Here is a 24131-nt window from a genome sequence, read left to right on the forward strand (position 1 = left end):
ACTGTATGGTCTTGGCCACTGAGCTGCAGCTCGGTGTTAGCAATCTTGTTCTAGCCTAGGTCATCTTTACGTAGATCCCCAGAGAGTTCTTTGCTATGAGGTACCCTGTTGAACTTCCAGTGACCACTATGAGGGTTAGGTTAGTGTGAGAGCCATCTTTTATACATGTTAAATTTCACTTTTTATTTTTTTATGGGCAGTATATTAAACATTTACCAATATTACACATTGGACCTTTAATACGGAAGAATTTGTGTAAATATGTGTATATATCATTCATTCATTCATCTTCTATACCCGCTTATTCCAGGGTCTCCTGGACAAGTCGCCAGTTCATCGCAGGGCCACATAGACACAGACAACCATTCACACTCGCATGCACACCTACGGACAATTTAGAGTGTTCAATTGACCTCACATGCATGTTTTTGGACTGTGGGAGGAAGCCGGAGAACCCGGAGAGAACCAACGCAGACACAGGGAGAACATGCAAACTCCACACAGAAAGGTCCCAGGTCCGGTCCCCGGAATTGAACCCACAACCTTCTTGCTGTGAGGCGGCAGGGCTAACCACTGCGCCACATGCAAGGAATGTCGGGTTTGTGCCTGTATGTAATACTACGACCGCTTTGTCATGAAAGGGGATTGTATCTGGCCACCTGCGTGTCACCCGTCAATGACTGCCGAGCCTCAACAAGGTTCAGTCGCCATCGGAAAATTGATTGAGCCTGCTGTTTTATGAAAAAAAAAAAGAAGAAAAAAAAAAAGGCTTCGATCACAGGATTTCCTCCCTCCTCCCTCCCGGATGGAAAATGGGTGGCAATCAATACTTGTGCAAGGAGAGACGCGTAATATCGAACCTCAAGTGAAAGGGGAGGGATAAAAAAACAATTTCTTTGACAAGCTTTTCCGCCTTGCGGCAATGTGATAGAATTTGTGTGGTCGTCTCAGTGTTACACGGTGGAAGTTGTGTGTTGAGGGCACCAAATCTAATGTCGTAAAAAGCCTTTCCATCAAAGGGAAGCTCAATAGAGGCTAACTGATCTCACAGCTTAATGAGTCACACTGCATTCAACACTAATCGTTTTCCGTGTTTGATTTGGAATGCATTCAGTGCATTTAAAGGTGTGGCTAGATAGGTGCTTTTTTTTCCCCCACAGACCGTAAGTAAATCGGATTAAATGCCAACCCAATTAAAATCACGTCATGTAAACCAATCCATTACGATTAAATTGGCCCAATCTGAAAAAAACAAAACAAAAAAACAAGTGGGTGCAGACAGGAGGTGGTGTAACCCTGTTTTTGACTGGATACATGTAAATGGCAAGTGGTATTACTCCCCACTGCTGGAGCTTTATGTGCATATGGCCGCCATGTGACATAAGGGTTGTGCCATGTCGCAGGATGAAGATAATCGCTCATCTCATCCTTGTCACATTTCAAACAAGGAGGACGTTTCTTTGGTGTCGCACTTTCAAGGGAAATCCAGAATGAAACACGAAACACAACATCCAATCGAATAAGTTTGATTAGCCTCACGAAAAAAATTTGAATTTTAAAATTTTGCAGGCTTTGGTTATAGCTACACTTTTATATTCACTACATACTACAGTAGTGGATATAAGGGTTAGGGTTAGTATATGTGTGTATATATATATATATATATATATAGATATACATATGTATATATATATATATATATATATATATATATATGTATATATATATACATATATATATCTATATCTATATATATATATATGCTACACAACCGCAAGTGGCTCCACTTCAAGCAACAACTATGATAAATATTAAATGCATAACTTTGAACAGAATTTGTATCTTTTCAACTTTTTTTAAACACAGAAGTAACAATGTTTTTCCAATTTAAGAAGTAATATGAAAGAATAACATTTATGTTAAAATGTAGGGAGTAGAAGTAAAATGTTGAAAAAGAAATACTCAACTAAAGTACAGGTGCCTGAAAAAAGTACTCTAACACTTTGTTACTTCCCACCTCTGTTAAACGCCACTACGTGGTTGCGTTTCTATTTTATGTTAAATGTGACAATAAACATTTGACGCACCAAACGACACCCGAGTCAACGGTTCCAATTTCACCAAAGTGCACGGCATCGGGGGGGGCGGGGGGGGATTTTTCTCGCCAAAAAATGTGCAACTCATAAAGGTTTTGCAGTACCTGCTCTGCCTGCAGCGCTGAACGAGTCTCCGAGCAGCTAGCACATTTTCCTGAGGCACCATTGAGAGCATTAGGAGGAGAGAAGCTGCCAGGGCTCTGGCTTTTAGTCCCCGCTGCAGATAGTTAAGACTGTAGGAGACAGCAGAGGAACTGCTCTTTCACCCACTTAGTCCACTTATGATGTTGGTTCACGCAGAAGGCTTGCAGTATTGAGATGGGGAGCCATCTCAACCCACATCCACTCGTGCCCCCCCCCCCCCCCCCCCATCATTTACATACAGCCACCCACCGCAAATGACTGTGAAAGCACTCCTCTGCAACTTCTGACAGGTTCCCTCTTTGTACCTGCTTCCTTTTTGATTTCTCTCATCAACGTATTGGACAAGTAACATGAGGAAGGGATAACTGTGTGGCACTGATACGACAAAAATAAGAAAAAGACGCGGCATAAGTATGTACCATCTAGAAAACATAGACTGGGCTGGCTTTTTCTGTCTTAATGTGCTGAAATAAGGTACTTTTTTTTCCATGTGGGAAAGGTGTCACTGCCGCCACAACCTTAAAGCTACAGTCATATTCATCACTAGCTAGCTAGCTAGCGCTAGCATCCTCTTCAGGCTGATTGGGAGATACACCTCTTTTGTAAGGCCTCTGCAGCTCAAACTAGGATTTGCTGACCAATCAAACCTTGTTTATTGTTGGAAGTTGACCACCAAAATAAATGTATTAATTAATTAATGTATTTTGCGAAAATGGCCCTTTTGAAATATACCTTCTCATACCCCATAATGTCAGTTTAGAGGTTACTTTTTAAAATACTGTATTGTTTCACAGAGTGCCAGGGTTAAGAAAGGGGGAAATCGAAACCCCACTAAAAACATCAAGAGACGGCGTAAACGTGAAAAGTGTCAAGCGAAGGAACGGATTCTCCCAAAAAAAAGACCATTTTTAAGGAACCGCCTATAAAAAATATGAGCTCAGTCAAGGGGCAAATATCCAATATGATTGCTCGTAATACCTGTTTGTTGCGTCTCATTTTCTCGTGGATACGGCGATGATGATGATAAGGATGATGAGGACGATAGTTCCGACCAGCAGGAGGTAGCACTTCCTCTTCCTCAGCTGTCTCTGTGGGAAGAGGGAATTATGTAAGTACCGCAGAGTTCAAGCGTTTGGAAGACCTCGCTCGAGCACTGCGCCCCACCAAGAAAGAGGCGAATTACGGTGCCAATGTTTACTCAAATTTCCGTCCTCTCAAGGCGCTGATGAGATTCAAGGGAAGCTGTTTTTTTTTTTTCATTTGATTAAGCCTCAAGTCACTCAGTAACCGCTGCATTTTCAAGGTTCTTTGGTTGAAAAAATATATATTTGCATTTTTTTTTTTTTTTTTCATTAACACGCCCTGAGTAATATCAGAAAAAAAAGAAAGAAAAGAGAAACATCCAGCTGAGAGCCATTAAGATGAGGCAATGGTGTTGTAAGCTTAGAAAGTGGTGGCTCTTCTGGACACGATTGCTTCTCATGTGATATCAAAAAGAAGAAAAAAAATACAAAACTTACATTTTACATGCACAAATGTGTTGCATTACTTTTTTTTTTTTTTTTTCAAAATTGTTATAGTTTCTAACCCACATGTACGTCAGCTTTGAATTCTGAATGAATATAGTATATTTTAAGTTTGGTAATCCAATTGTTATTCGTTCATTTAGTCATTTCTTTTCCTTTTTTTTTTAACACAGCACCTGTTCTTTTTTTTTTAATAAATGTCTTTCAAAGTTTGCATTTATGGTATGAATGAAAGAAAACTCGGCTGATTACAGAATGCCAGTCTCAGTCACACCCATGCAATGCAACACAGGTGCTTAAACACATGAATTCCCCCTGTTTATTCCCCCCGCCCCCCCCTTTACTATTGAATATTGCCAGTGGCCACATTTAGATTTCAAACGCTTCAAACAGTTTATCCATGCACCATGAACTTCATTCACCCATGTCAATTACTTGCCATGTCTGAATGAGCGAGCGGGGTGTGGGGGGGGGGGGGGGGGAGTGTTGACTTTGTTGAGTGAAAACATGAAAGTAAATAGAGAGAAGAGTACAAGCTGGGGAATATTTGTATTTCCTGGTCTCCTCAGGCAGTGACGACGTGTTGAAGCAGCAAATCTATGTTGTTTTGAAATGCTTTTTCTCTCCCCAACCCCAAGCCCCTTCACACCACACCCCACCCCACCCCACAGTTTTCTCTCTCTCTCTCTCTCTCTCTCTCTCTCTCTCTCTCTCTCTCTCTCTCTCTCCCTCCCTCCCTCCCTCAGTCTGTTTTCTGCTACAAAGGCAGCAAGAGCAAGCGGCATTAGACCAGAGCCGAGGCTGGAGTCTTTAAATCCTGACGCGCTTCAAAGCAGGGGGAGAGCAATTCATCTTCTTATCTGAGACTCAAAACACGCTTTTCTGTTCGGGGGGAGAGAGAGGGAGAGAGAGAGAGAGAGAGAGAGAGAGAGAGAGAGAGAGAGGGAGGATGGGGGGAGGTGGGAAGGAGGGGTAGCGGGAAGAGGGGGAGAGAGAGGGGGGAGGGAGGGGGGTAGAGAGAAAAAAAAAAAATGCTGTCGAGTAATTTTCCGTTTAAACGTTCCACTCCACAACAATTTGCATAAGCAGCCCTGCGTCTGTGATAAGAAGATTGGTAATTTTCAAAGGCTCTGTGGGGATTGAGAATTAAAAGCCTTTCTCCGCTATCTCCCCTCTTGCAGCTGGCCACCGCAGATTCCCCTGCTTCTCCTCTCACGCGTTTTTCCTCCCAAACTACGCCTTATAAACTTTCCCTACTGTCCTCTCTCCGCCGCTCGCTCGCTCGCTCCCTCCGACGGCGCCCCGGCGCTTTTCCCCGTCTTCCCGCGCTCTGCTCCCCCTCCCCCCTCTCTTCCGCTTCCGCTTCCTGCCTCTCGCCGCTCCTCCATCCCGCTTGTCGTGGCCGCCGTTGTTATTTGAGGAAAACAAGGAAGTGGAAAGAGAGAGAGAGGGAACACAAACAGCTTAGTATAACAAAAGGAAGTGTTGCCATATTTTTAAACCTGAATTTTTCTCGGCTGAGAAGGTGGGATATGGAAGCCTTGCAGGGGAGGGATGTTCACCACAGACTTAATCTGACTGAGAACGGCTCTTTAATGCCAGCACACAAGGGCCTCTGGGTGCTGCCAGTCCTCATGGAGGAAAGGATGTATTTCCTGTGATTCTGAATTCAAAATTTCAGGCAAGGCAGTGGTCGTAATGAGTTAACCAATGTGGAATTATCAAGCCTGACGACTTACTGTAAATATGTATTTTGCATAAAAAAACAACAACAACAAAAAAAGTTGTCTGATGAAATCATTTTCCCTTTGTTTATTTCTATTATTATTATTATTATTATTATTATTATTATTATTATTATTATTATTATTATTATTATCAATAATAATAATAATAATAATAATAATTTATTTAAAAGCGCCTTTCAAAACTCTCAAGGACACTGTACAAAGAGAGGCAATAAAACAACAATTCAGCACACACAATTAATGATGCAGAAAAATAAATAAATAAATAAACCAAGAATCCAAGCAGTTAAAGCGAGTGGGCAATCGTGAACAGATGAGTTTTGAGTCTGGATTTAAAAATGTTTTTTTTTTTTAAATTGCAGGTCTACAGTAGTTTGCAAAATTTGGCTTGATGTAAGATTTTTATATTGATCAAATCTTAACATACTGCCCATAAATACATTAATAAAAGTGTATACTCACAGTACAATAAAAGTAATTTGGATTTCCTACCCGATAGTCTTTATCCTAGTTAGCTGCCATCTTGCACCGCCATATTTTTAAGGAAACCCACCTGAACAGTGCCTTGAATACGAAATGCATGAGACAGGCTTCCTTAAATATTTTACACACTGGACCTTTAACTGGGAAAATGATTCCTCAAAACAAGATTGACCCTCGTAATGACACAGTTTATCAGTATTGGACTCGAGAGATGGCATTAAGATAAGATAAGAACATCTGCACAATGATGAAAATGTCATTGCGTTGATAGTTTCACCTACAGGACACACCATGCATTCCAGCCATTCGCCCATTTCCATTCTAGACGTCTCTTTCTAAATCCCATTAATTTCTCAATTATGCCGTTCCCCATTGAAGCACACGGAATTCGAACATTTTCAGTATAACTGCAAGAGTCTCCACCACCTCCTTTGGTGAGCAAAACCCACAGATACTTCAAATCAACAACAGGGGCAATGGCTCCCGTTAACCCTGTAGGGAACAATTCATCTTTTTCTGACAGGAAATACTGCCCCCTTAACTCAGAGGTGTTAAGCCTCATCGCAACGTTTCACACTTGGCTGCAAATTCAAGTCATTCCACAATGGAGGTCAAAGGGAGACGGAGCCACAAGAACTGCCTCATCTGCAAAAACCTGAGAATCCCTCTTGGAGTCATCAAAATAGAGGCCGCGGCCGTTTGATCCACCTCGGATTTCTCTCCATTCAAGCCACAAAAACAACCGTGTCAAAGATCAACTTGGTGAAGACCAACAGTCACTAAAAAAGGATCTAGAAATAGGACAGAGTTTGCAACAGGCCAGACACTTTGTATCAGAGAGAAGTCTTCAAATGCCCTGCAGTAAGTGTGGAGATTGCAAAGTGGCACTCCAGTGTTTCACGATGGGGAAGAGAAACATATCAAGAAACTGACCTTTACAAAAACAGATAAACAAAAATACATCGGGATGCGGTCAACAAAAGAGAAAACCCGGTCAACTAGAACAGAACAATATGACTGATAATCAGTTAGGGTTGGTTAAAGTTAAAATATCTACATTATAATATTTTGATTTATTAAATGGCCAGTCCCTGGTAACCTTATGTGCCAAAATTAATTGTATACAAACAGAAAAAAAATAATCACTGCACTATATGAAATAAAGTTACGTGATTATTTTACACCAAAATAGCCTCCTAGCTTGAATAGCAAATTGTGCTTTCCAAAAATAATATTTTGTTTGTCATCTAAGCCCAGTGATTCCAGGACAGGGACTATGGAGGAAGATGCAGCATTGTTTTTTTGTCATATTATTAATGTGATATAACGTTTCGAAACAGGCTCTTCCAGCACATGCGCCAATTCTGCGAATCCTTTGGGGTCCGAGCGCCGAAGGAGATTGCCGAGCAATGTGCGTGCTTTACTGTGAGACAAATATGTGCATGTCAATAGGGTGATGCAAGCAGCCACCAGCAGAAACATAAATCAGTGTCCTGCTCTTCCGCTGTCATTCCAGCCACATGGGCTCGCAGCTGTGCAGCTCTCGAAACACAACTTCACCGTCACCTTAGGCAAAGTAAAAAGAACGACAAAAAGTCAACTTAATAAATAAACAAACAAACAAGCTCAAGGCCTGAGCAATTCCGCTTATTATGGCTGACATGCAAATCCCACAGCAAGGTGTTTGGAATTTTAATCATGTAACTACGCTTAGTCAAAAAATTCCAGTAATTTTGTAAAATTTTTTTAAGTGCTGAGTGGTGCTGCATGCCTCCTCATTGGGTTCGGCACATCAAGAGTTGTGCAAACATGGAGACCTTTCAGAAGACAAACAGCTACCTGTGAAACAATTTCACAGTTAACTTACAAGTCGAACAAGAACCTATCAACAAATAATATAAGACACTAAATACTAGGATTTCACACCATTCATCACAGTACAAACACTCAAACAGACACTCTACCAATGCAGTAATACAGGTCAGACAATACAGTATTGGATAGTATTGTAAAAGTGCGACTTAGAAAAGCCAGTCAAAATCCTAAGTGGTATATTGAATGGCCAAAGAAATCTTTGTCAGTATATTGGAAAAAAACAACCAAAAAAACAACAACAACACCAACAAAAACAACCTTCAGCAGCAAACTGATTGCTCATATTCGGTACAATGTTCCTGTACAAATGAATCGATCAACTGGCTGGGACATTGCAGCTTTAATGTGTGTGGAGGACAGCGTGGTATGACTGATGACTGAAAGGCTTTGAAACAAGCACATAAGCACACCATTGGCTAATCACAAGGACGTAAGTTACAACGAGGCAAGCGAACAGAGAACACCAACCTCTGCACCACAGCAAAGCTTCTCTTGGAAACAGCTAGATTGCATGTCCTCAGCTGCACAGTGTCGTTCGGAAGTGACTCAGAGACAATGGACAAACTTAACAGTTTCGGTTTGTTGTATTTAAACACCTGTTAAGTTAAAGATTCAAGGTTCAAGTCCCACTGATGTCACATCCTCAAAAAGAGTCCTTCACATGTGGCCCATTCGCTGAAGCACCGTTGAACAGCAGCAGTTTTCCGAATCATTCATTCTTCATAATCTCTGAATAGCAAAGAAAGGACACAATTCTCTCTTCCAAGTGAGAATTGTAAACTACTTAAAAAGGTAAAAAAAAAAAAAAAAAAAGGAGAAGAAGAAGAAAAAATGTTACAAACTATTTTTTTTATTTTTTTTAGAAAAGATGTATATATTTATGACCACAGCAACAGTGTGTGTACAGTCAATGTATGTTTTACTAGGTGAGATGTGCACACGCCAGCAGCTACTGAAGCTGTTTGGGACAATCCCAGAACAATCAGCACTCGTGAGTGTCAAGGTGATGGACTGAACAACAAGTTCCCAAATGACAAAGGCATGAAAGGCACCACTTGAGTTCTCCTCTTCGTTTTTAAACAAAGTTCCATTTTGTCCCTTTAGCAAATTAACAAACTGTATTTCAAATACTGTGCTTGCGCTATGGAAGAGTTACCGTGTGACAAGCAACAACAGGAGTCGTAAGCTAACGGAATGGATAAAATTACAAATCAGGGTACACAGTTTAATCAAGCATTCATTTTGAAGTGCTTTTGAAGGCCCCTAAGACATTCAACAGAGAGCCAAGGTAGAGGTGCTGCAGAAACTGCATAATAGCTATTCACACAGGTAGGACTGCCATGCAAACACCCCATCTATCTTATCTCCGCCTGTGTTGCATGGACAAAGTTTCCCGCGTCCCCTTGGAGGGAAATACGTACCTTGTGTGGCATGAGAAATACATCCTCATTACACAACAATAATGCAATGCAATGATAATGGCCATAATATTATTTTTTCCCTTTATCGCATCTGCTTGTGAAAATTGGAAGTCCATAAAATAAATAATGTTTTGCAGCGGAACTGCCTCACTTGTAATCGGCTTACGCACAATTTACATAAAACTCAGAGCACCATGCAGTCACCCTGATTATGATATTTAGGAGTAGCAGCAAATAAAGCGGAATTCACTGCCAATCCTTCCATACGGGGAGCAAGAAGCCCTGTGACAGCTTTTATGAATGATGAAACATAATCGTTCATCTGCATCAGCACGTTTGGCCTTCCATTCCAGTCGTATTGTACGCCACCGGCATGGCGGATGTAATTACAGGGGAACGGCGAGTAAAATGAACGCTGATGTCAAACCTGGGTGATGTAGGTACGAACCCCAACATTAACATGGCTCTGCGGTAACCGTTAGCGCGCTGGTTTTAGCCGCAAACAAAAGAAAGATGAATTGACGAGCTGCAACAATGTAAAGCCAACCATTTTCTACATTTTGCAGGCTTATTCCAAAATGGATAATTGGATAATAGCTATCTTCTCAGAATCCTACGCACAGCAGCCCATAATGACAACATGAAAAGTTTTTTTTTTTTTTTTTAAGATTTTCGAAAATTTTTGAAATAAAAATAAGACAACAACAACAACAACTGAGGAATTACATGTACGCAAACATTCAGAGCCTTGGCTTTCTCTACTTTGTTGTGATGTACTGCACATTTGACAGAAATTACAGACTCAAGTCCTTTTCAATATGGTGCCAAAAGCTTGGCCCACTCCTCTTTGCAGCATCTCTCAAGCTCCATCAGGTTGGATGGGAAGCATCGGTGCACATTTTCAAATCATCTCACCAGAGATGTTCATTCGAATTCAAATCTGGGCTCCGGCTGTGCCTTGGCTCTGTGCTTGGGGTTGAAACATCTGAAGTCCAGAGTGCTCTGGAGCAGGTTTTCATCCAGGATGTGTCTCTTCATTGCTGCTCTCATCTCTCCGTCCACCCTAACTAGTCTCCCAGGCCCTGCCGCTGAAAAAACATCCTCACAGCATGATGCGGACACCTCCATGCTTCACTGTAGGGATGGTACTGGCCCGCTTTACTCGACACGTTAACACAAACACAACACCTGTCATTCCCAGTTGCCTCATTGGACCAGTGATTTTGTTTCTCATGGTCTGAGAGCCCATCATGTGGATTCTTTTGTTAAACTCTAGTCTGTGTGCCATGTGTCTTTTACTAAGGCGTGGCCGTCCAGTCACTCTACCCTGCAGGCCTGATCGGTGGATTGCTGCAGAGATGGTTGTCCTTCTGGAAGTTTCTCCTCTCTCCACAGAGGAGCTCTGGAGCTCTGGTGGAGAGGCCATCATGTTCTTGGTCACCTGCCTGACCAAGGTCCTTCCGCCCCTGCCGGTCACTTTAGCTGTCCGGCCAGCTCTAGTAAGAAACCCAACTTCTTCCACGTACGGATCATGGAGGCCACAAAGGAAATGAATACCTCCATCACACCACAGGATGTATAGAAGCACATTTAGCCTCGGTGCAACCAAAATATTTAGCTGTCAGATGGCTTCAGGGCTCATATTAGAAGACAATTGGGCAGACAGCGAAATGATGGATAATACAGAAATCAATTTAGAGTATTTTCATTCTGATAATGCATTCGCACATGGCCATTGCACCACAAGGGGAAACACAGCTGGCCACTTGAGGAGCCACAGAGAAATAGAATGGAAAGACTGAAACGCCTTCAATCAGCAACCCCCCGCCCCTTTCAGCTGCTAGCATAATACTGTTGGGACAATGCTGTTTACAGTTACTCAAGTTCAGGATATCAAGTCAACCCTTTAGCTGGGGATTCCTGACTCAATTTGGATTCTGGATATGATCAGTCTTGAGGGGGAGACATGTTTTCAGTCGCCAGTGGAAGGGGATGGGCAACATACTTCTGTTTCAATTGACTTTTTCCCAAGATAAACACGATTTATGGCACCCAAGTCTTAACTACAGTGGAGGGTTATCATTACTTTAAACCACAAAAAAGACAGTTTGTTTATATTGTTTGACACCCTTGAACTACAAATCGTTACTTGTTCTGAAAATGTGGCTTCGCTAAAGGTTTGGTTGTATTTCACACGAACGCCTGTTCACAGGCGAGGGAAGGACGAGAGAAACTGCAATGACAAAGGAGCAAGTGAAAGATCACCTTGGCCGTCGGAGGAGTGTGTTGACCTACCAGGAAGAATTGCTGTGGGCCAGGAGCCATGTTTAAACAAGCGTTGGAAGACAGCCAAACACACATCTGTCACCACGTCATCTAATTATTGTTTTCTTCTGGCAAGAAAGTGGCATCCACTGAGGGGCTTTTTTTTTTTTTTTTTTTTTTTCCAGAAAAAAAAATGTGGTTACAGGAACCAGAAGGTAGGAATAAAGTTATATATTTTTTTTCCCGCAAATCTTTCCTCCATCTAATACAGCCGTATCAGTCTTTTCCATCACTTTCTCTAGTGGACTGAGTCATAGGGCCCATTTTAAAACGCTGACAGAGAGCTCAGATCACGTAGCAATGATTATGGGTTCTAGGAACCAACACTGACCAACTTCCTAAGTTACATACAAACGTCATACATAGACCAGCCATATCTCAGATAAAGTTGCTGGTCTGAGTATACAGAGCATTTCTGTTTCAGTAAATGACAGTTGGTTGTACTTCTTAGACATTTATATTTCATGGGGTTTGGATTTGGCTTAACCGGCCCACTCAAAAACAGGCCGTGACAGTTTAAATAGACAATTCATTTAAGAGACATTACTTTGGCATGATTCATAAACCGTAAATGTATTGCCATGGTGGCAGACTAAATCATTTTGCCTCACAAAAAGCCATCTTCACTGGTGCCTGTGACAATAAGGTAAACACTTTTCGGAGAATAAACCACAACGTTTTACTGCTGAAATCAGTGAGGTACATCTGCTTTTTAGTCTCTTTGACGTCATGCCTCTATATGAGTAGGTGGAGGAACACCTGCCTTTATTATCACACTGCAAAGGATGTCGCGCTTACATTTTGAGGCAGGACTATAAAGTTTCTTCGTACCTCAGTACATGTAGGATAAACGGTACCAAGAATATCCTTTAAAAGTATGTTGACGCCCCACCGGCAGAGTACTCATAACTCTGAAGGAGAGAAAGTTCCCAGATTCAATTCATGTTAATATACACCAGGGTTAATATACAGAGTTCAGATGATACTTACACACGTGTAGCTTCTCGGCCCTTCTGTGCCACATTGTCTTTCTGCTCACGCTCACCAGTATTGATTTTAAGAACTATGTATGCCAAGTAGTTCCATTCGGTGTCATGTCCCATCAAGATTTTTACCTTTTAGTTGTACGCAATACACTCTTACCTCTCTGCGATGACATTTCAACTTGACATGAATGGACCACTAAATTAAGTGACTCAATGACAGCTTTTATTCAAACAGTCCTCTTTCTCATGCGGTTCACATTCTGACACCATCTCACCGAGACGCCAAACAAAAAGGTCGCGTGACAATCGATTTAGACGTTGACCCACCACTTTGTCTCAATCCGCTGTTTGAGATGAGGACATTACCACTGCATGCTTCTACTTCAGCTGTCGGCTAATGGTATAATATCCCTGTAGCCTCACCATTTGACTTTCTCTCTAAATTTCACCTGAATCTCAAATATTCCCAAACTTTTAGTGAGAATTGTAGGCATTGCCTTTACTGCTAACAGTCGTTTCCATTGTTACTGACAATAGGTTTGCGCCAGCACTCATCAGCCCACAGGTATTTTGAGACCTTCTTCTTTTATAGTTGTTCCAGCAGATATTTATTTTTTCTCGCTTGTTCACCAAATCTAACGATAAATGTGTTATGATTTTTTTATTTATTTACTTATTTATTTCGATTACCAAGCGACTTTGGGGGCAAACAAACACAAACTGATTCATGCCTCACTTGAAGTTATTTTAGTTTATTTTTTTCCCCCCTTTGCCTCGGACATGCTCAGGGCAGCGGTTGGCTGATAGAGATGAGCAGAGAAGTGTCGCAGACATCAACCTGGGCGACTTCAAACATTGTTATTTCCACTCCATATCCTTCAAAGCGGCATAAAGGGGTCCAGAGGGACGGGCGTGAGTGATTGAACAGCAAGCCGCTCTCCCTGCAATCTGTCAGCTGTTTGCCCGTCCTCCCAATTGGGAGTGCAGTGATCAGTCAGAGCCTTAACACTGTGATTAGGTTAGTCTTTTTCATTATCCTATTTGTCAAAAGGGTGACAATTTGTATGTGTCTGGGTACAGACGAGTCCATTCATTCAGCTGGCCATTCATTTGCATCCCTTTCTGTTTGCTTCTCCTCGCCGTCCTTCTTCCTTTGTTCCTCTTCACTATGACAGTATGCAGCCGTGTGCATTATCCTCAATTAAGCCAGAGGAAGAGTGTTACATTGATTTCTTCCTCATTTTTTGACTCAAAAGGATGTTCCCAAAGTCACTGAAAGATCAATTCTCAGTTTCAGAGATGGGCGAGCTTTTAAGAGTTAATGCTAGTCAAATCAATAATAACAATGCAAAAAAAAAAAATAAAAAATGTTTTTTTTTCCCCCGCTATGAGGTAGCTGCTGCTTTTCTTCACCGAACTGTTAGACCGTCTGTGTTTTATTGCCAATTATGTACCATCTTGTGCAGCAATCAACAACCAGGGTTCATTGTGGTCCACTGAACACAGATGAGGTGATAAAACATCCCTGCAACTAGAGAAACTTGCAGCCGGGGGAGAGGAGGAGGGTGGTGGTGGTGGTGGTGGTGGTGGGTGGGTGGGGTAATCTGCCTCAGAGATAATGGATTATAGATTCAATTTATTTTTCAATGTAAAGTGAGTAGACAAGGCGGGGCATGCAAAGAAGATGACATCCAGTCTTAATTGACCATCGGTGGGGATGCTCACCAGTGCATGGAGGAGAGCATCAAGGATGCAGCTGTCCTCAGACTTGCGGCAAGTGTTTAGTCTTTCATTGACACCCCCCCCCCCCCCCTCCGCTCCCACCGTGCTCACTCCTGCTCTGTTATTCCTTTCTTTTTTTTTTTAACCAGCACGATTACAAATGTGTCATTAACTCGCCATGCTACATTCACTTCATATTAAGTAAATACAAGCTACAAACTGGAAACGTTGTCCATATTGGGCCCCTGGGGAAACTTAAGTGCATCCAGTGGTCTTGATTAGGTTGATCCGGCACCAAAGCAAAACGACACCTCACTGAGCCTTCCTCACTTCCACACTGACTTGGTATTTAATAGCCATTGAGGTAAAAAAAAAAAAAAAAGAAAAAGAAAAAAATGCTTCTGTGTTAAACCAGAAATGTGTGCTATGCAGAATTTCAATTAGCAATGTGGCCTTCGGACGACAAGCACGTCTTTTCAGATCCATGTAACATAAAGTCTAGTGGGGATAACGCAGCATGTCAAACACCCACGACTGTAAAATCTATCATTACATGGACATTTTAAAATGTCTCTTTCGGCTAGTTCATATAAAAACATTAAGTGCAACGAAAAAAAAAATAGAGACTGCGTTACTTGCAGCTGTATCAGATCTGCACCATATTTTCTCATCCAATCTTTATTTAAATTGCTGAAATACAGACAAAGGCATTCTCCATTAAATAATTTTCAATTTGATCCGGAACTTTCTCCAAGAGAGGCAGATTAGATGCACACCTCAGCTCTTTTTAAACAAAACTATCATCCATAGAAGTATTTTACCGAAACCAGGTTATAACCAGTTAAGAGCTTTGGATGTGATTGGTTATGAATGCCAGCCATGCTAGTCAGATACGGAAGCTAGCATTTCAAATCTAACTGGTAAAAATTAGAGCTTTAATTGCTGTTAGTAGCTGCGTAGTTTGTTTAGATTAGCTTATCTGTTTTTGCTTGGACTGATCTTCTGTGTCATTACGTTCGCTCTACTACTGCGTCGGCTTACCTCTGGTGTGCCGAACCAGTCTATCCCAATCAATGGATTTTCAATACCTTTTCTGCTCTGACCACCATGGAAACGATGAACCAGCGGTGCTTGTCTACATTCTCACCAATCCCTCCAGTCACCCCAGAACCTGGCAGCTCCTGGTACTCTGATACTTCCTCATATGAAGAACTCTTTTGGCTGTTGGTTCATCTTAAATTGTTAATTTTCCTCAAATTGTTTTTATAGCACCTTTCAGAGCCAATTGTTTAAATAATTCACATCTTTCCTTCACAGTACTAAATAACAGCCAACCAATGCCTTCATTCAGCCACTGTGTTCAGCCAGTGTCTACCTGTGTGGATACCTGTGCACGGTTCAAAAACAGCTCGCCTTGGCTTCCATCCTCCTCAGGACCCCTTTTAAATCAAATAAGAAATCAATCTGCAGCTCAGAGCTTTAATCCAGAAACAATATTTATTTGCAAACTTGAGTTTGCCACATGTCCTACTCTATCAGAGGGAGGTGCTATACCTGCCGTTATTAGTAGCAATTAAAATACTTGCTTAATGTTTTTAATGACTACAAGCCATTAAAGTAAGAGAGCTCACACTGTTGAGTTCTCCTTTTTTTTTTTTTTTTTTTAAATCAAAATCTTTTAATTAAAGCTAAAGTTGATGGTGATAAGACTGCAGACGCTGGGCTTTCTCTCAGGCCTTTCACGCTTGTCTGTCTGACTGACTTGGTGTCGGCCTGTCTGTCACCTTTTGTTGTTTTTCATCAATTCAGCCGCTTTGCCTCTGAAAGACAGTGGCTGCCGGGATTGGCGGAGAGCTAAATTGCTCAGTGCGAGCTCAGTCACGGCTCAGCTCTCCTTGAGATAATGAAATGACAATTAATGGGAAAGCTGTTGCAAGTCGCTCATTTGTTCGCTTGGTAGAAGAGCAGCTGCATGGGAGACGGACAAAAAAAAAAAAAAAACCCTGCTGCATTTATGACAGACTCTGGAAACTGCCCAGCAATCATTTCTCTTTTGTTTTTTTTAAACAGCAGTTTATAAAATGCTGTAAATCCATACATAATCCATACACCGCAGATGAATGGTGAGGCACCAGAGCGTGAATGTGACTTAAAAAAACAACAACAACCTTTTAAACAATAATTCTGGTTTAAACAAAGACAAAAAAATAAAGAAAAATTTTCAACGCAGTATATTTACAATAACATCATACTCCAATTAAAGGGCCATATTGTGATGAAATTACGCTACATATATGAGAAATTGTCATACAAGGGTCAAGCCAACACCCATCTTCTCTGTCTTTCACTTTCATGTTTCCTCAAATTGCTTTTAGGCTCATCTGCGTTCCAATTTGACGGCGACACTTGCTGTCCTTCATATACTGAGCAATGTACGAAGAAGAACGCAGTCACACAGCAACTGGTGTTTACACGGCAATTTTTCCGTACTCTGAATTTGTGGGCATGTTGGTGTTGAAAGCTTGCTGCACATGTGCACACACTCAGTGTCCTTGGCTGCGTCAGGTCAGGAGTTCAGACGAAGAGGAAGCTGCGCCGCTATACCGTTAAAAAGTTAAACCTCTTATTTACCCGGTGAACCGAAGTCGTGTTATTTACCATAGCCAAGGGCCAAACTGCACAGAGCCACCGAGCCCTGCCTTACCAGAGTCCCTGGCCGTGGCAAGAAAAAAAAAAGATTTCCTTGTAAAGAAATGGCAGAAGCAAACCCTTGGGGCCTCTAATAAAATGTCTAATATGTGCCGTGAAGTGAAAATTCCAACCCAGCCCAAAACCACAGGAAAAGAAGAAAAAAACAATACAATAAAGACAATTTCCACTTAATTTCAAATTGCAGATGTTCCCCACTGATCTAATTCTCTCGAAGGTAATGAACTTGTTTATCTCAGCAGAAGTGGAAACTTTCTCATTCAATTGGAAATGTACGAATATGCCGTTTTGTGTACGTGTTTGCGTCCCCCACGGGAGCACCTTCACGTTTTTCTCTTTATAAACGCACTTAATTTAACTTGAGGGAAAAAAAGAAAGAAAAAAAAAAGCGAGTATGACATGAAATTACATCATCTGTTATTACGCTGGTGGGTAATGTGATAAAGCTGTGTAATCCAGTTAGCAAAGTCCCTGTTTGCATGGCTGATCAAGCTAAGCTCCTTGTGGCTGCATTACAATACAAGTGCTCAGTCAACTACATGCAATTAAAAGTGAGCAAAGTCAATGCAGGAATAGGGGGATGCCCATCCCCCCTCCCCCAACTCCTTTACCTGGTATCGGTTGGCTTTGGCGAGCTCCTGGTTGGCTGATTCCACATTTGACGACGCAGTTTGGATGTAGTCCTCAATGCTGTCTGAGGAAACAAAGAGCGCACCGTTGGGAATCTCTCACATTTAATTTAAGCATCTACAACAATCAGATTTAAAAAAAAAAAAAAAAGACAGAGAGTTTCACTTGCGTGTCAACTGTAAGAACGACATTGCATAAGTGATCAAATTTAAGCAACATATCTCATCCTACCCCTGTTTGGACTTTCATCTATATTTTTCACCCCTCTATCTCTTATCAGTCAAAAAAAAAAAGATTTTGAAGCGGTTTATTGATCCCAAATTAATTGTAGATCAGAATTGAGCTTTTAGAATAAAAGGAGAAGTTGTATTTCAGAATAAAACACACACACACACACACACACACACACACACACACATAGATAGATAGATAGATAGATAGATAGATAGATAGATGGAGAGATTTTTTTCACTTCAGTTTTTTTTGTATGTGTTGTTGGTAGAAATGTCATATATCAGTTAAGATACATATTTAAATGATTCTTCATGTACAATTCCATGGTTCAATAGTATAACATAACAGTGTCAATCATGCCTCGTAGTCGTGTCAAAACTGAAATAATCAAGCAGTCTGAAATTTTACATTGTATGTTGATATTAACACTGCTAGTTTCAACATGTCCTTCATTTATTTGGCAAAGGTTATCTTCAAAAAATGGTTATTTACTGTCACTAAAATGCAGACTAATATACAACCTACATTTGTCAATTCGATGAACCATTCCTTTAAAGCTGATGTGTGTAATGTTTCCATATTTTGAAGAAGAAACAGCGGTCACATTTTAGATTGCAGCGTTTTTTCACTCTCCCTCCCCCTCGTCCTGAGTTTGCCAGTGAGCTACAGCAGCCTGCGCACCCAAACCTGGGTATCTTCTGCATTGGTTTATTTGAGGACGTGAGCAGTCAACCTAATTACGAAACACACTGTCAGGCAGCTGGATTGTCCGCACCAGGCTTCCTAAAAAATATGGCGGTGCAAGATGTGTGTGTGTGTGTGTGTGTGAAAGAGAGAGAGAACTGTTCTACGGGTAGGAAAACCAAATAGTAAAGGTATTTTTTTCTGTCCGTCTCCAACAGAGCGTTGTTCATTTTGTTATATGCAAATTACATATTTTCCCAACTGGCCATTGAAATTGCGCGTCTCACTAAGGAGCTGGCAACTCTGTGAATTTCTTCTGAAAGCAAAGTGCAGGCTGCGATCCAAGCCTGCCTGCCCTTGCAACCAACAATAGCAGCAGCCGAACCGTCTTCCAAACTCAAACTTAGACAAAGCTAAAAAAGCAGGACATTTTATCTCTGCTGCGAGCCGTGTATGTTCTGCCGCCACATTAAGTAGTTCAGCTGCTACGCCACATTTGGTTGTAATGCCTCTTGGTAGCCGAAAATGATGATGTCAGGCTGTTTCCTATTTTTTATGATAAGCTAAGCTAAAACCGACTGACGCCTGTGCTGTGATTTATCATCCTATCTGACTTGGGGCGGGGGCGGGGGAGGGGAAAACCACACTTAGCGAGATGGAAGAGAGTCTGTTCAATGGAAGTGAGCAGTCCGAAATGTACACGACCGCCAAACGATTACGCACATGTATTTTTTTTCTTCCACGAGGCCAATAACAATGGGAGTGCCCTCGGTTGTTTTGCTGTTGTGAGAGCAAAATGCAGCCAATCCAGAGATGTGAAGAGGGCCTCTCGCTGCCTCGTGTCGTGAGTGCTTTTGATAATTACGGCACCACTCGAGCCTCGTCGAGAATTAACTTTTGATCTTAACAAGAGTGGGAGGACGGATGCTGTTAGGCTAGCGCGGCTACTCCTTTGTTGACTTAAGAGAATGAAAGCGTGTTTGGACACAGCGGCTTCCGACAGAATCAGGCTGAGTTCAGGACCGTTGCATTATTGCTCTCACTCAAACTGTGCTCTTTTTTATTTATTTTTTTTTATTTTTTTCGGTCCTGCCTACTTATGTGGTGCTTTCAGCTTGAACATTGTAATGCCCCTGTCCTTTTAGATATAATCACTCTTTGTTTTTGGTTAGTTTTAAAAACATTTTTTTTTTTTGTTTCAAAAATATAAGATAAGAGAACACACAAAACATACAAAGGTCTTGAGACTGCTTATTAGGGACCGAACCCAAGCGAGAACCTCTTGTATTTGTAATGTTTCTTGCCATTTATTTTTCTTCTGACACCTTTTTGAATTTAACCCCCAAAGATACAGCAAAATTGACCATTGACAGAAAGCCAAAGACTAAAAAAATATTTAAAAAATATTCTACAACAAAAAACAGGAAGTCTGTAAGGTTCCAGCTTAATCCAAGCACTTCAAGGTTTATTTTTTTGTTTTTTCCACTCATTTTAGAGGCCGTCATACTATTACTATTATGACTTTAGGGCAGAACCGACTGAATTCACGTGGCTCATTTATACAGAGAGGTTCTGTCCTGGAATAACTTTGGTTAAGTTTGGTCTCAGTTTGCTTAATTTCATGGACAGGAATTCTTAAAAAATGGTACAAAGGAAGTTGGAGACTTACATTTGTCATCACAACAATGATTTGGTAACAAAAAGGCTGCAAGAAGATATTGCTCTCCGAATTTTTTCTTTCTCTGGCACTCTTAAAAGAGAGCAAATTGTTAAATTGCACTTAACTTACCACTGAAAACACTGAGGGGCTAGCAGTCGATACTGTATAGTGAGTAAATCTGTAGAACAGCTGAAAACGAGGCCACTTTCCTGCCTCCATGATGTTTTACCACCACACTCATCACCTTCATTTCAGAAGCCTTTGGCTTTGTCGCGAATTTCACCATTACACAACTCCATCACAGCATTGTTTAGGCCTGTGTCTTTGACTGAGAAGTCTGTTTGGACATTATTTCATAACAGTGACTTCTCTGGGGAATACACTGGCGGAGGAAGACATGGCTCGTGGCAGATTTCTGACCTAGCAGAAGAAAAAAAAAAAAAAGCCTCTGTATCTGGCCTACATCTGTGTGGTGAGCATTCACTCTGTTTGGCCAAGCCTAAAAATCACTGCAGGGTGTGAAGACTCATTTACAGATGCCAGGGTGTCTAAATGGATTTTCTCGAACAGCACTATTTGTATAAACCCAGAGCAATGTTTGCTCCTCATCAAAGTGTCTCGCGAGCCGAGCAGCACTGCTGAGGTTAAAAAGTTTTGTTTTGCCCCCAGAAGTTTTGTAGCTTGCGTTTGTTAACGAAGCGCATCGAATTAAAACACTGTCACAAGGGTTATCTTTGCTAATTGCGACTATGCAAACAAGATTCAACACACAAACAAGCACCGACAATGAATATCTTACCTATGGCTTCTCCTTGCTCGTGCACCATGCTGCCTAGATCCCTCATGATTTGACTAACATCCAACATGTCCCTCTGTGGAGAAAATGCAGTGTCATATTAGGTAACCACTTTGTTATGTTGTATGTAATTTGAAATTATATATATATACATATATATACATATATACATATACCTGTATATATAAAATTACATGAAAACTAAAACAACTTCACACACACACATATATACAAATATACAGTATATATACTTTAATTCAGGTAATACAAATATTGGTTTTACATTCATTAAAAAAAAACAACAACAAAAAAAACTCAAATGTATGCCCTGACTCTGAAGATCTTTGAACCAGAGTAACTGCAACCACAAACCTCGGTACTGTGTTGCTTGGAAATGGAAGCATCTGTTCAGCGCTCATTATCAAAGATTAAATCAGGGATTTCTTGCAGACTGAAAGCTGTTTTGCAATCAAAGTGTCAAACTGCAGCCACATGGAAATTCCCCTATGTCTGTTTAATTAACACGTGATGGCTTGCTTTTAATTCAGCTATATACCGAAAGTTAAAAAAAGAAAAAAAAAGAAAGAAAGAAACGAAACAAAAAAAAAAGAAAAAAAAGTGAAGAACCAGTTGAGTTTCTGTTCAATTATTTCTTTGTCGGGGCACCGAGCAAATTGGTGCAGCTATGGTTGACCGCAGCTAATTCTCCACAGTCTCACAGCTTTCGGTCTGCTCTTAGTGTTTCAGCTCACGGCAATATGAAAGCTTTGGAAACCTGCGTCTATCTCCTGCTCACAGGTCCCCTTCCCTCCTCCCCTCTCCATTATGGCTCTGTGCAATCACAGCTGCGTTTGTATAGCAGAACCCAGTGGGCCATCCATCACAGGTGGCAGGGATTGCTCTGGAAACTGGCAGCCATGCTGCCACTTGGCAAAAAACCCCAAAACATTTCAATAGAGCCAAAATGGCCTCTGGCATTGTGGTGGTTAGACTTTCTTTTTTTTCCCCCTCCATTTGTCAGCGGGCACCTCTGTCTATCGCGTTGTAATAGAATGACAAATTTATTTTACCTGGAAAAGTCCTGGACAATAAGGGCTCATTTCATCATGAAAGACAGTGCGCTGTGTATCCAATTAAGCAAATAGCACGTGGAGGTGAATGCGCTGAGAGAGGCGCACACGGCGCAAAGGCAACGATGTAATGGGCTGGGACCCTCGCCTGAGGGCTGAGTGGGTGGCCAGGCTTCAGGCCAATGCTGTGCCCTTTTCCATATTTCATGGGCTTTAAATTCTGCTCATGGCTAATCTAAAAGCCACTGGTTATTGGCTGTCGCTCGGGGTCCAGGACAGAAGATTTTCAATTACGTCTCCAATAACGGCCTTTCTACAAGTTGTGCTTTGTTGACTTACCACTGGCACTTTTGGGCGGTGAAGTCACGTGTTGGTGGGAACACCCATAGGGTGTCCTTCGTGACATTATGACAAGTACGCAACACATGTAATCATTGGAACACCTGCACTAAAGTGAAGACAATCAGGTGCTGTAAAAGAAAGTAACATGGCTCGTCCACGGCATGTACAGTAAGTATCTCGTTCCAACGCATCCCAAAGGTGCTCCACTGGTTTGACTGTGACGACCATTGGAGACCCTAAACCCCTTGCCATGTTCAACTAACCCAGTGGTTCTCAAACTTTCTCTGTCACGCCCCACTTTGGAGGAAGAAAATGTATCATGTGCTCTTTTCTTCTGCTTGAGCTGATCTGCTTGATGTTTGAATGTGTTGCCAATCAGAGTTTGCCTTCTGCATACCTCAGTTTTAATGAAACTACCCTCCTCTGACATCCGGCAGGCGTCAACAAGGCAGCAAGTGATCAAGCAGATCACTTAATGTTTTCCTTTTGTTCCCCAGCTTCCTTTCTTGGGAAACTAGATGGTTTTGGTGTGCATATCCCTTCAGATCTGCAGTAACCAACAACTTTGACATATCCAAAGCTAAATAATTGTGACCTTTTCCTCTCCATTTTCAGTTGGAACTTCAGGAGGTTGTCTCAACCATGCCTACATGCTTAAATTCTAAGAGTTGCTTGCTGCGTAACTGCCTTCATTGACATTTCCAGGCAAACATCAAGTATTTGAAAAGCTAGATAATGTCAACAAGTCTAGCTGGTGTGATATGTGTGCCATTATATCACAGGTAGCATGTTGCCTCGCTCTTCAAATTTCACGAGCAAGCCAAGTGAACTCTGGACCCCCAGCTTCTTTGCAATGAGTCATTGTCTATCTTCTACACTTATAGAAAATGCTTTGTGATAGGTGAGCACTTTCTAAAATCAATGTCAAGGGGAAAAAGAAAAAAAAAAAACCACCTCAACATGTACGTTTGACTGACTGACCCTGAATACGTGTCAGGTTCAAGTCGCAGCGCTCCACGTTTGACCCCAACCTCTGCGCCACTGCAGGGGATTTGTGCAAAATGAACTTCCTGTACAGAAATCAATAAAGTGTCACCAGGACTTGACAAATAAAAGTTGCCGGCAGTGCTGATGCTCTCCTCCGCTGTACCGCTGATGCCAACCGTCAGTCTGTGACTGTGGGTAGCAGTGTGACTGATGAAAAGAACTCGGCTGAACAATCTGTATATTTTCATATTTTAAGACTTAAGTGTCAAAGTCACGTTCAGACATCTGTTTCTCCTGCAGGCAGGGCCACGGCAGAGGCAGCCCAAGCACAATTAACTGCAAATAGGTGAATGAATGAATTGGAGAAACACTGGGCTCCTGGCAGCAGCTGTGTTCACACCTCTATCACAATGCTTTATGGCTCACTTTCCGCAGGTCAGAGGGCTCAGTGTGATGCTGGCTAAAACAAACATAAGGTATAAAGCAAGATACTACAGCATGGACCCAAGACTGCGGAAAAGGATGAGCACATAATGGATGCTCCCGCTCCGCCTTGTATACTGTATATGGCCATGGATGGATGTATGTGTGTGTACTGGACAGCCATGTAAAATATCATACAATACACAATAAATTATACAATATATACATATATTATATGTGACAGACTGTCAAACTGAAGTAGTACTGCAT

General features: G+C 41.5%; 1 protein-coding gene across 1 annotated transcript in view; it reads right to left on the reverse strand.

The window, feature by feature from the left end:
- Positions 1 to 24131, reverse strand: part of tsnare1 (T-SNARE Domain Containing 1) — a 105029-nt gene that overhangs the window by 14496 nt on the left and 66402 nt on the right. The window contains exons 9-11 of the mRNA XM_076040922.1: positions 21043 to 21115; positions 17647 to 17729; positions 3219 to 3328 (exon numbers count right to left, since the gene is read on the reverse strand). Of these exons, the coding sequence (XP_075897037.1) occupies positions 3233 to 3328; positions 17647 to 17729; positions 21043 to 21115 (252 nt within the window). The 3' untranslated portion in view covers positions 3219 to 3232. The remainder of the gene's footprint in view (positions 1 to 3218; positions 3329 to 17646; positions 17730 to 21042; positions 21116 to 24131) is intronic.

This window comes from Nelusetta ayraudi, unplaced genomic scaffold, assembly GCF_046127955.1.
Source record: "Nelusetta ayraudi isolate G7.1 ecotype Tasmania unplaced genomic scaffold, CSIRO-AGI_Nayr_v1 ptg000063l, whole genome shotgun sequence".
Classification (NCBI taxonomy): domain Eukaryota; kingdom Metazoa; phylum Chordata; class Actinopteri; order Tetraodontiformes; family Monacanthidae; genus Nelusetta; species Nelusetta ayraudi.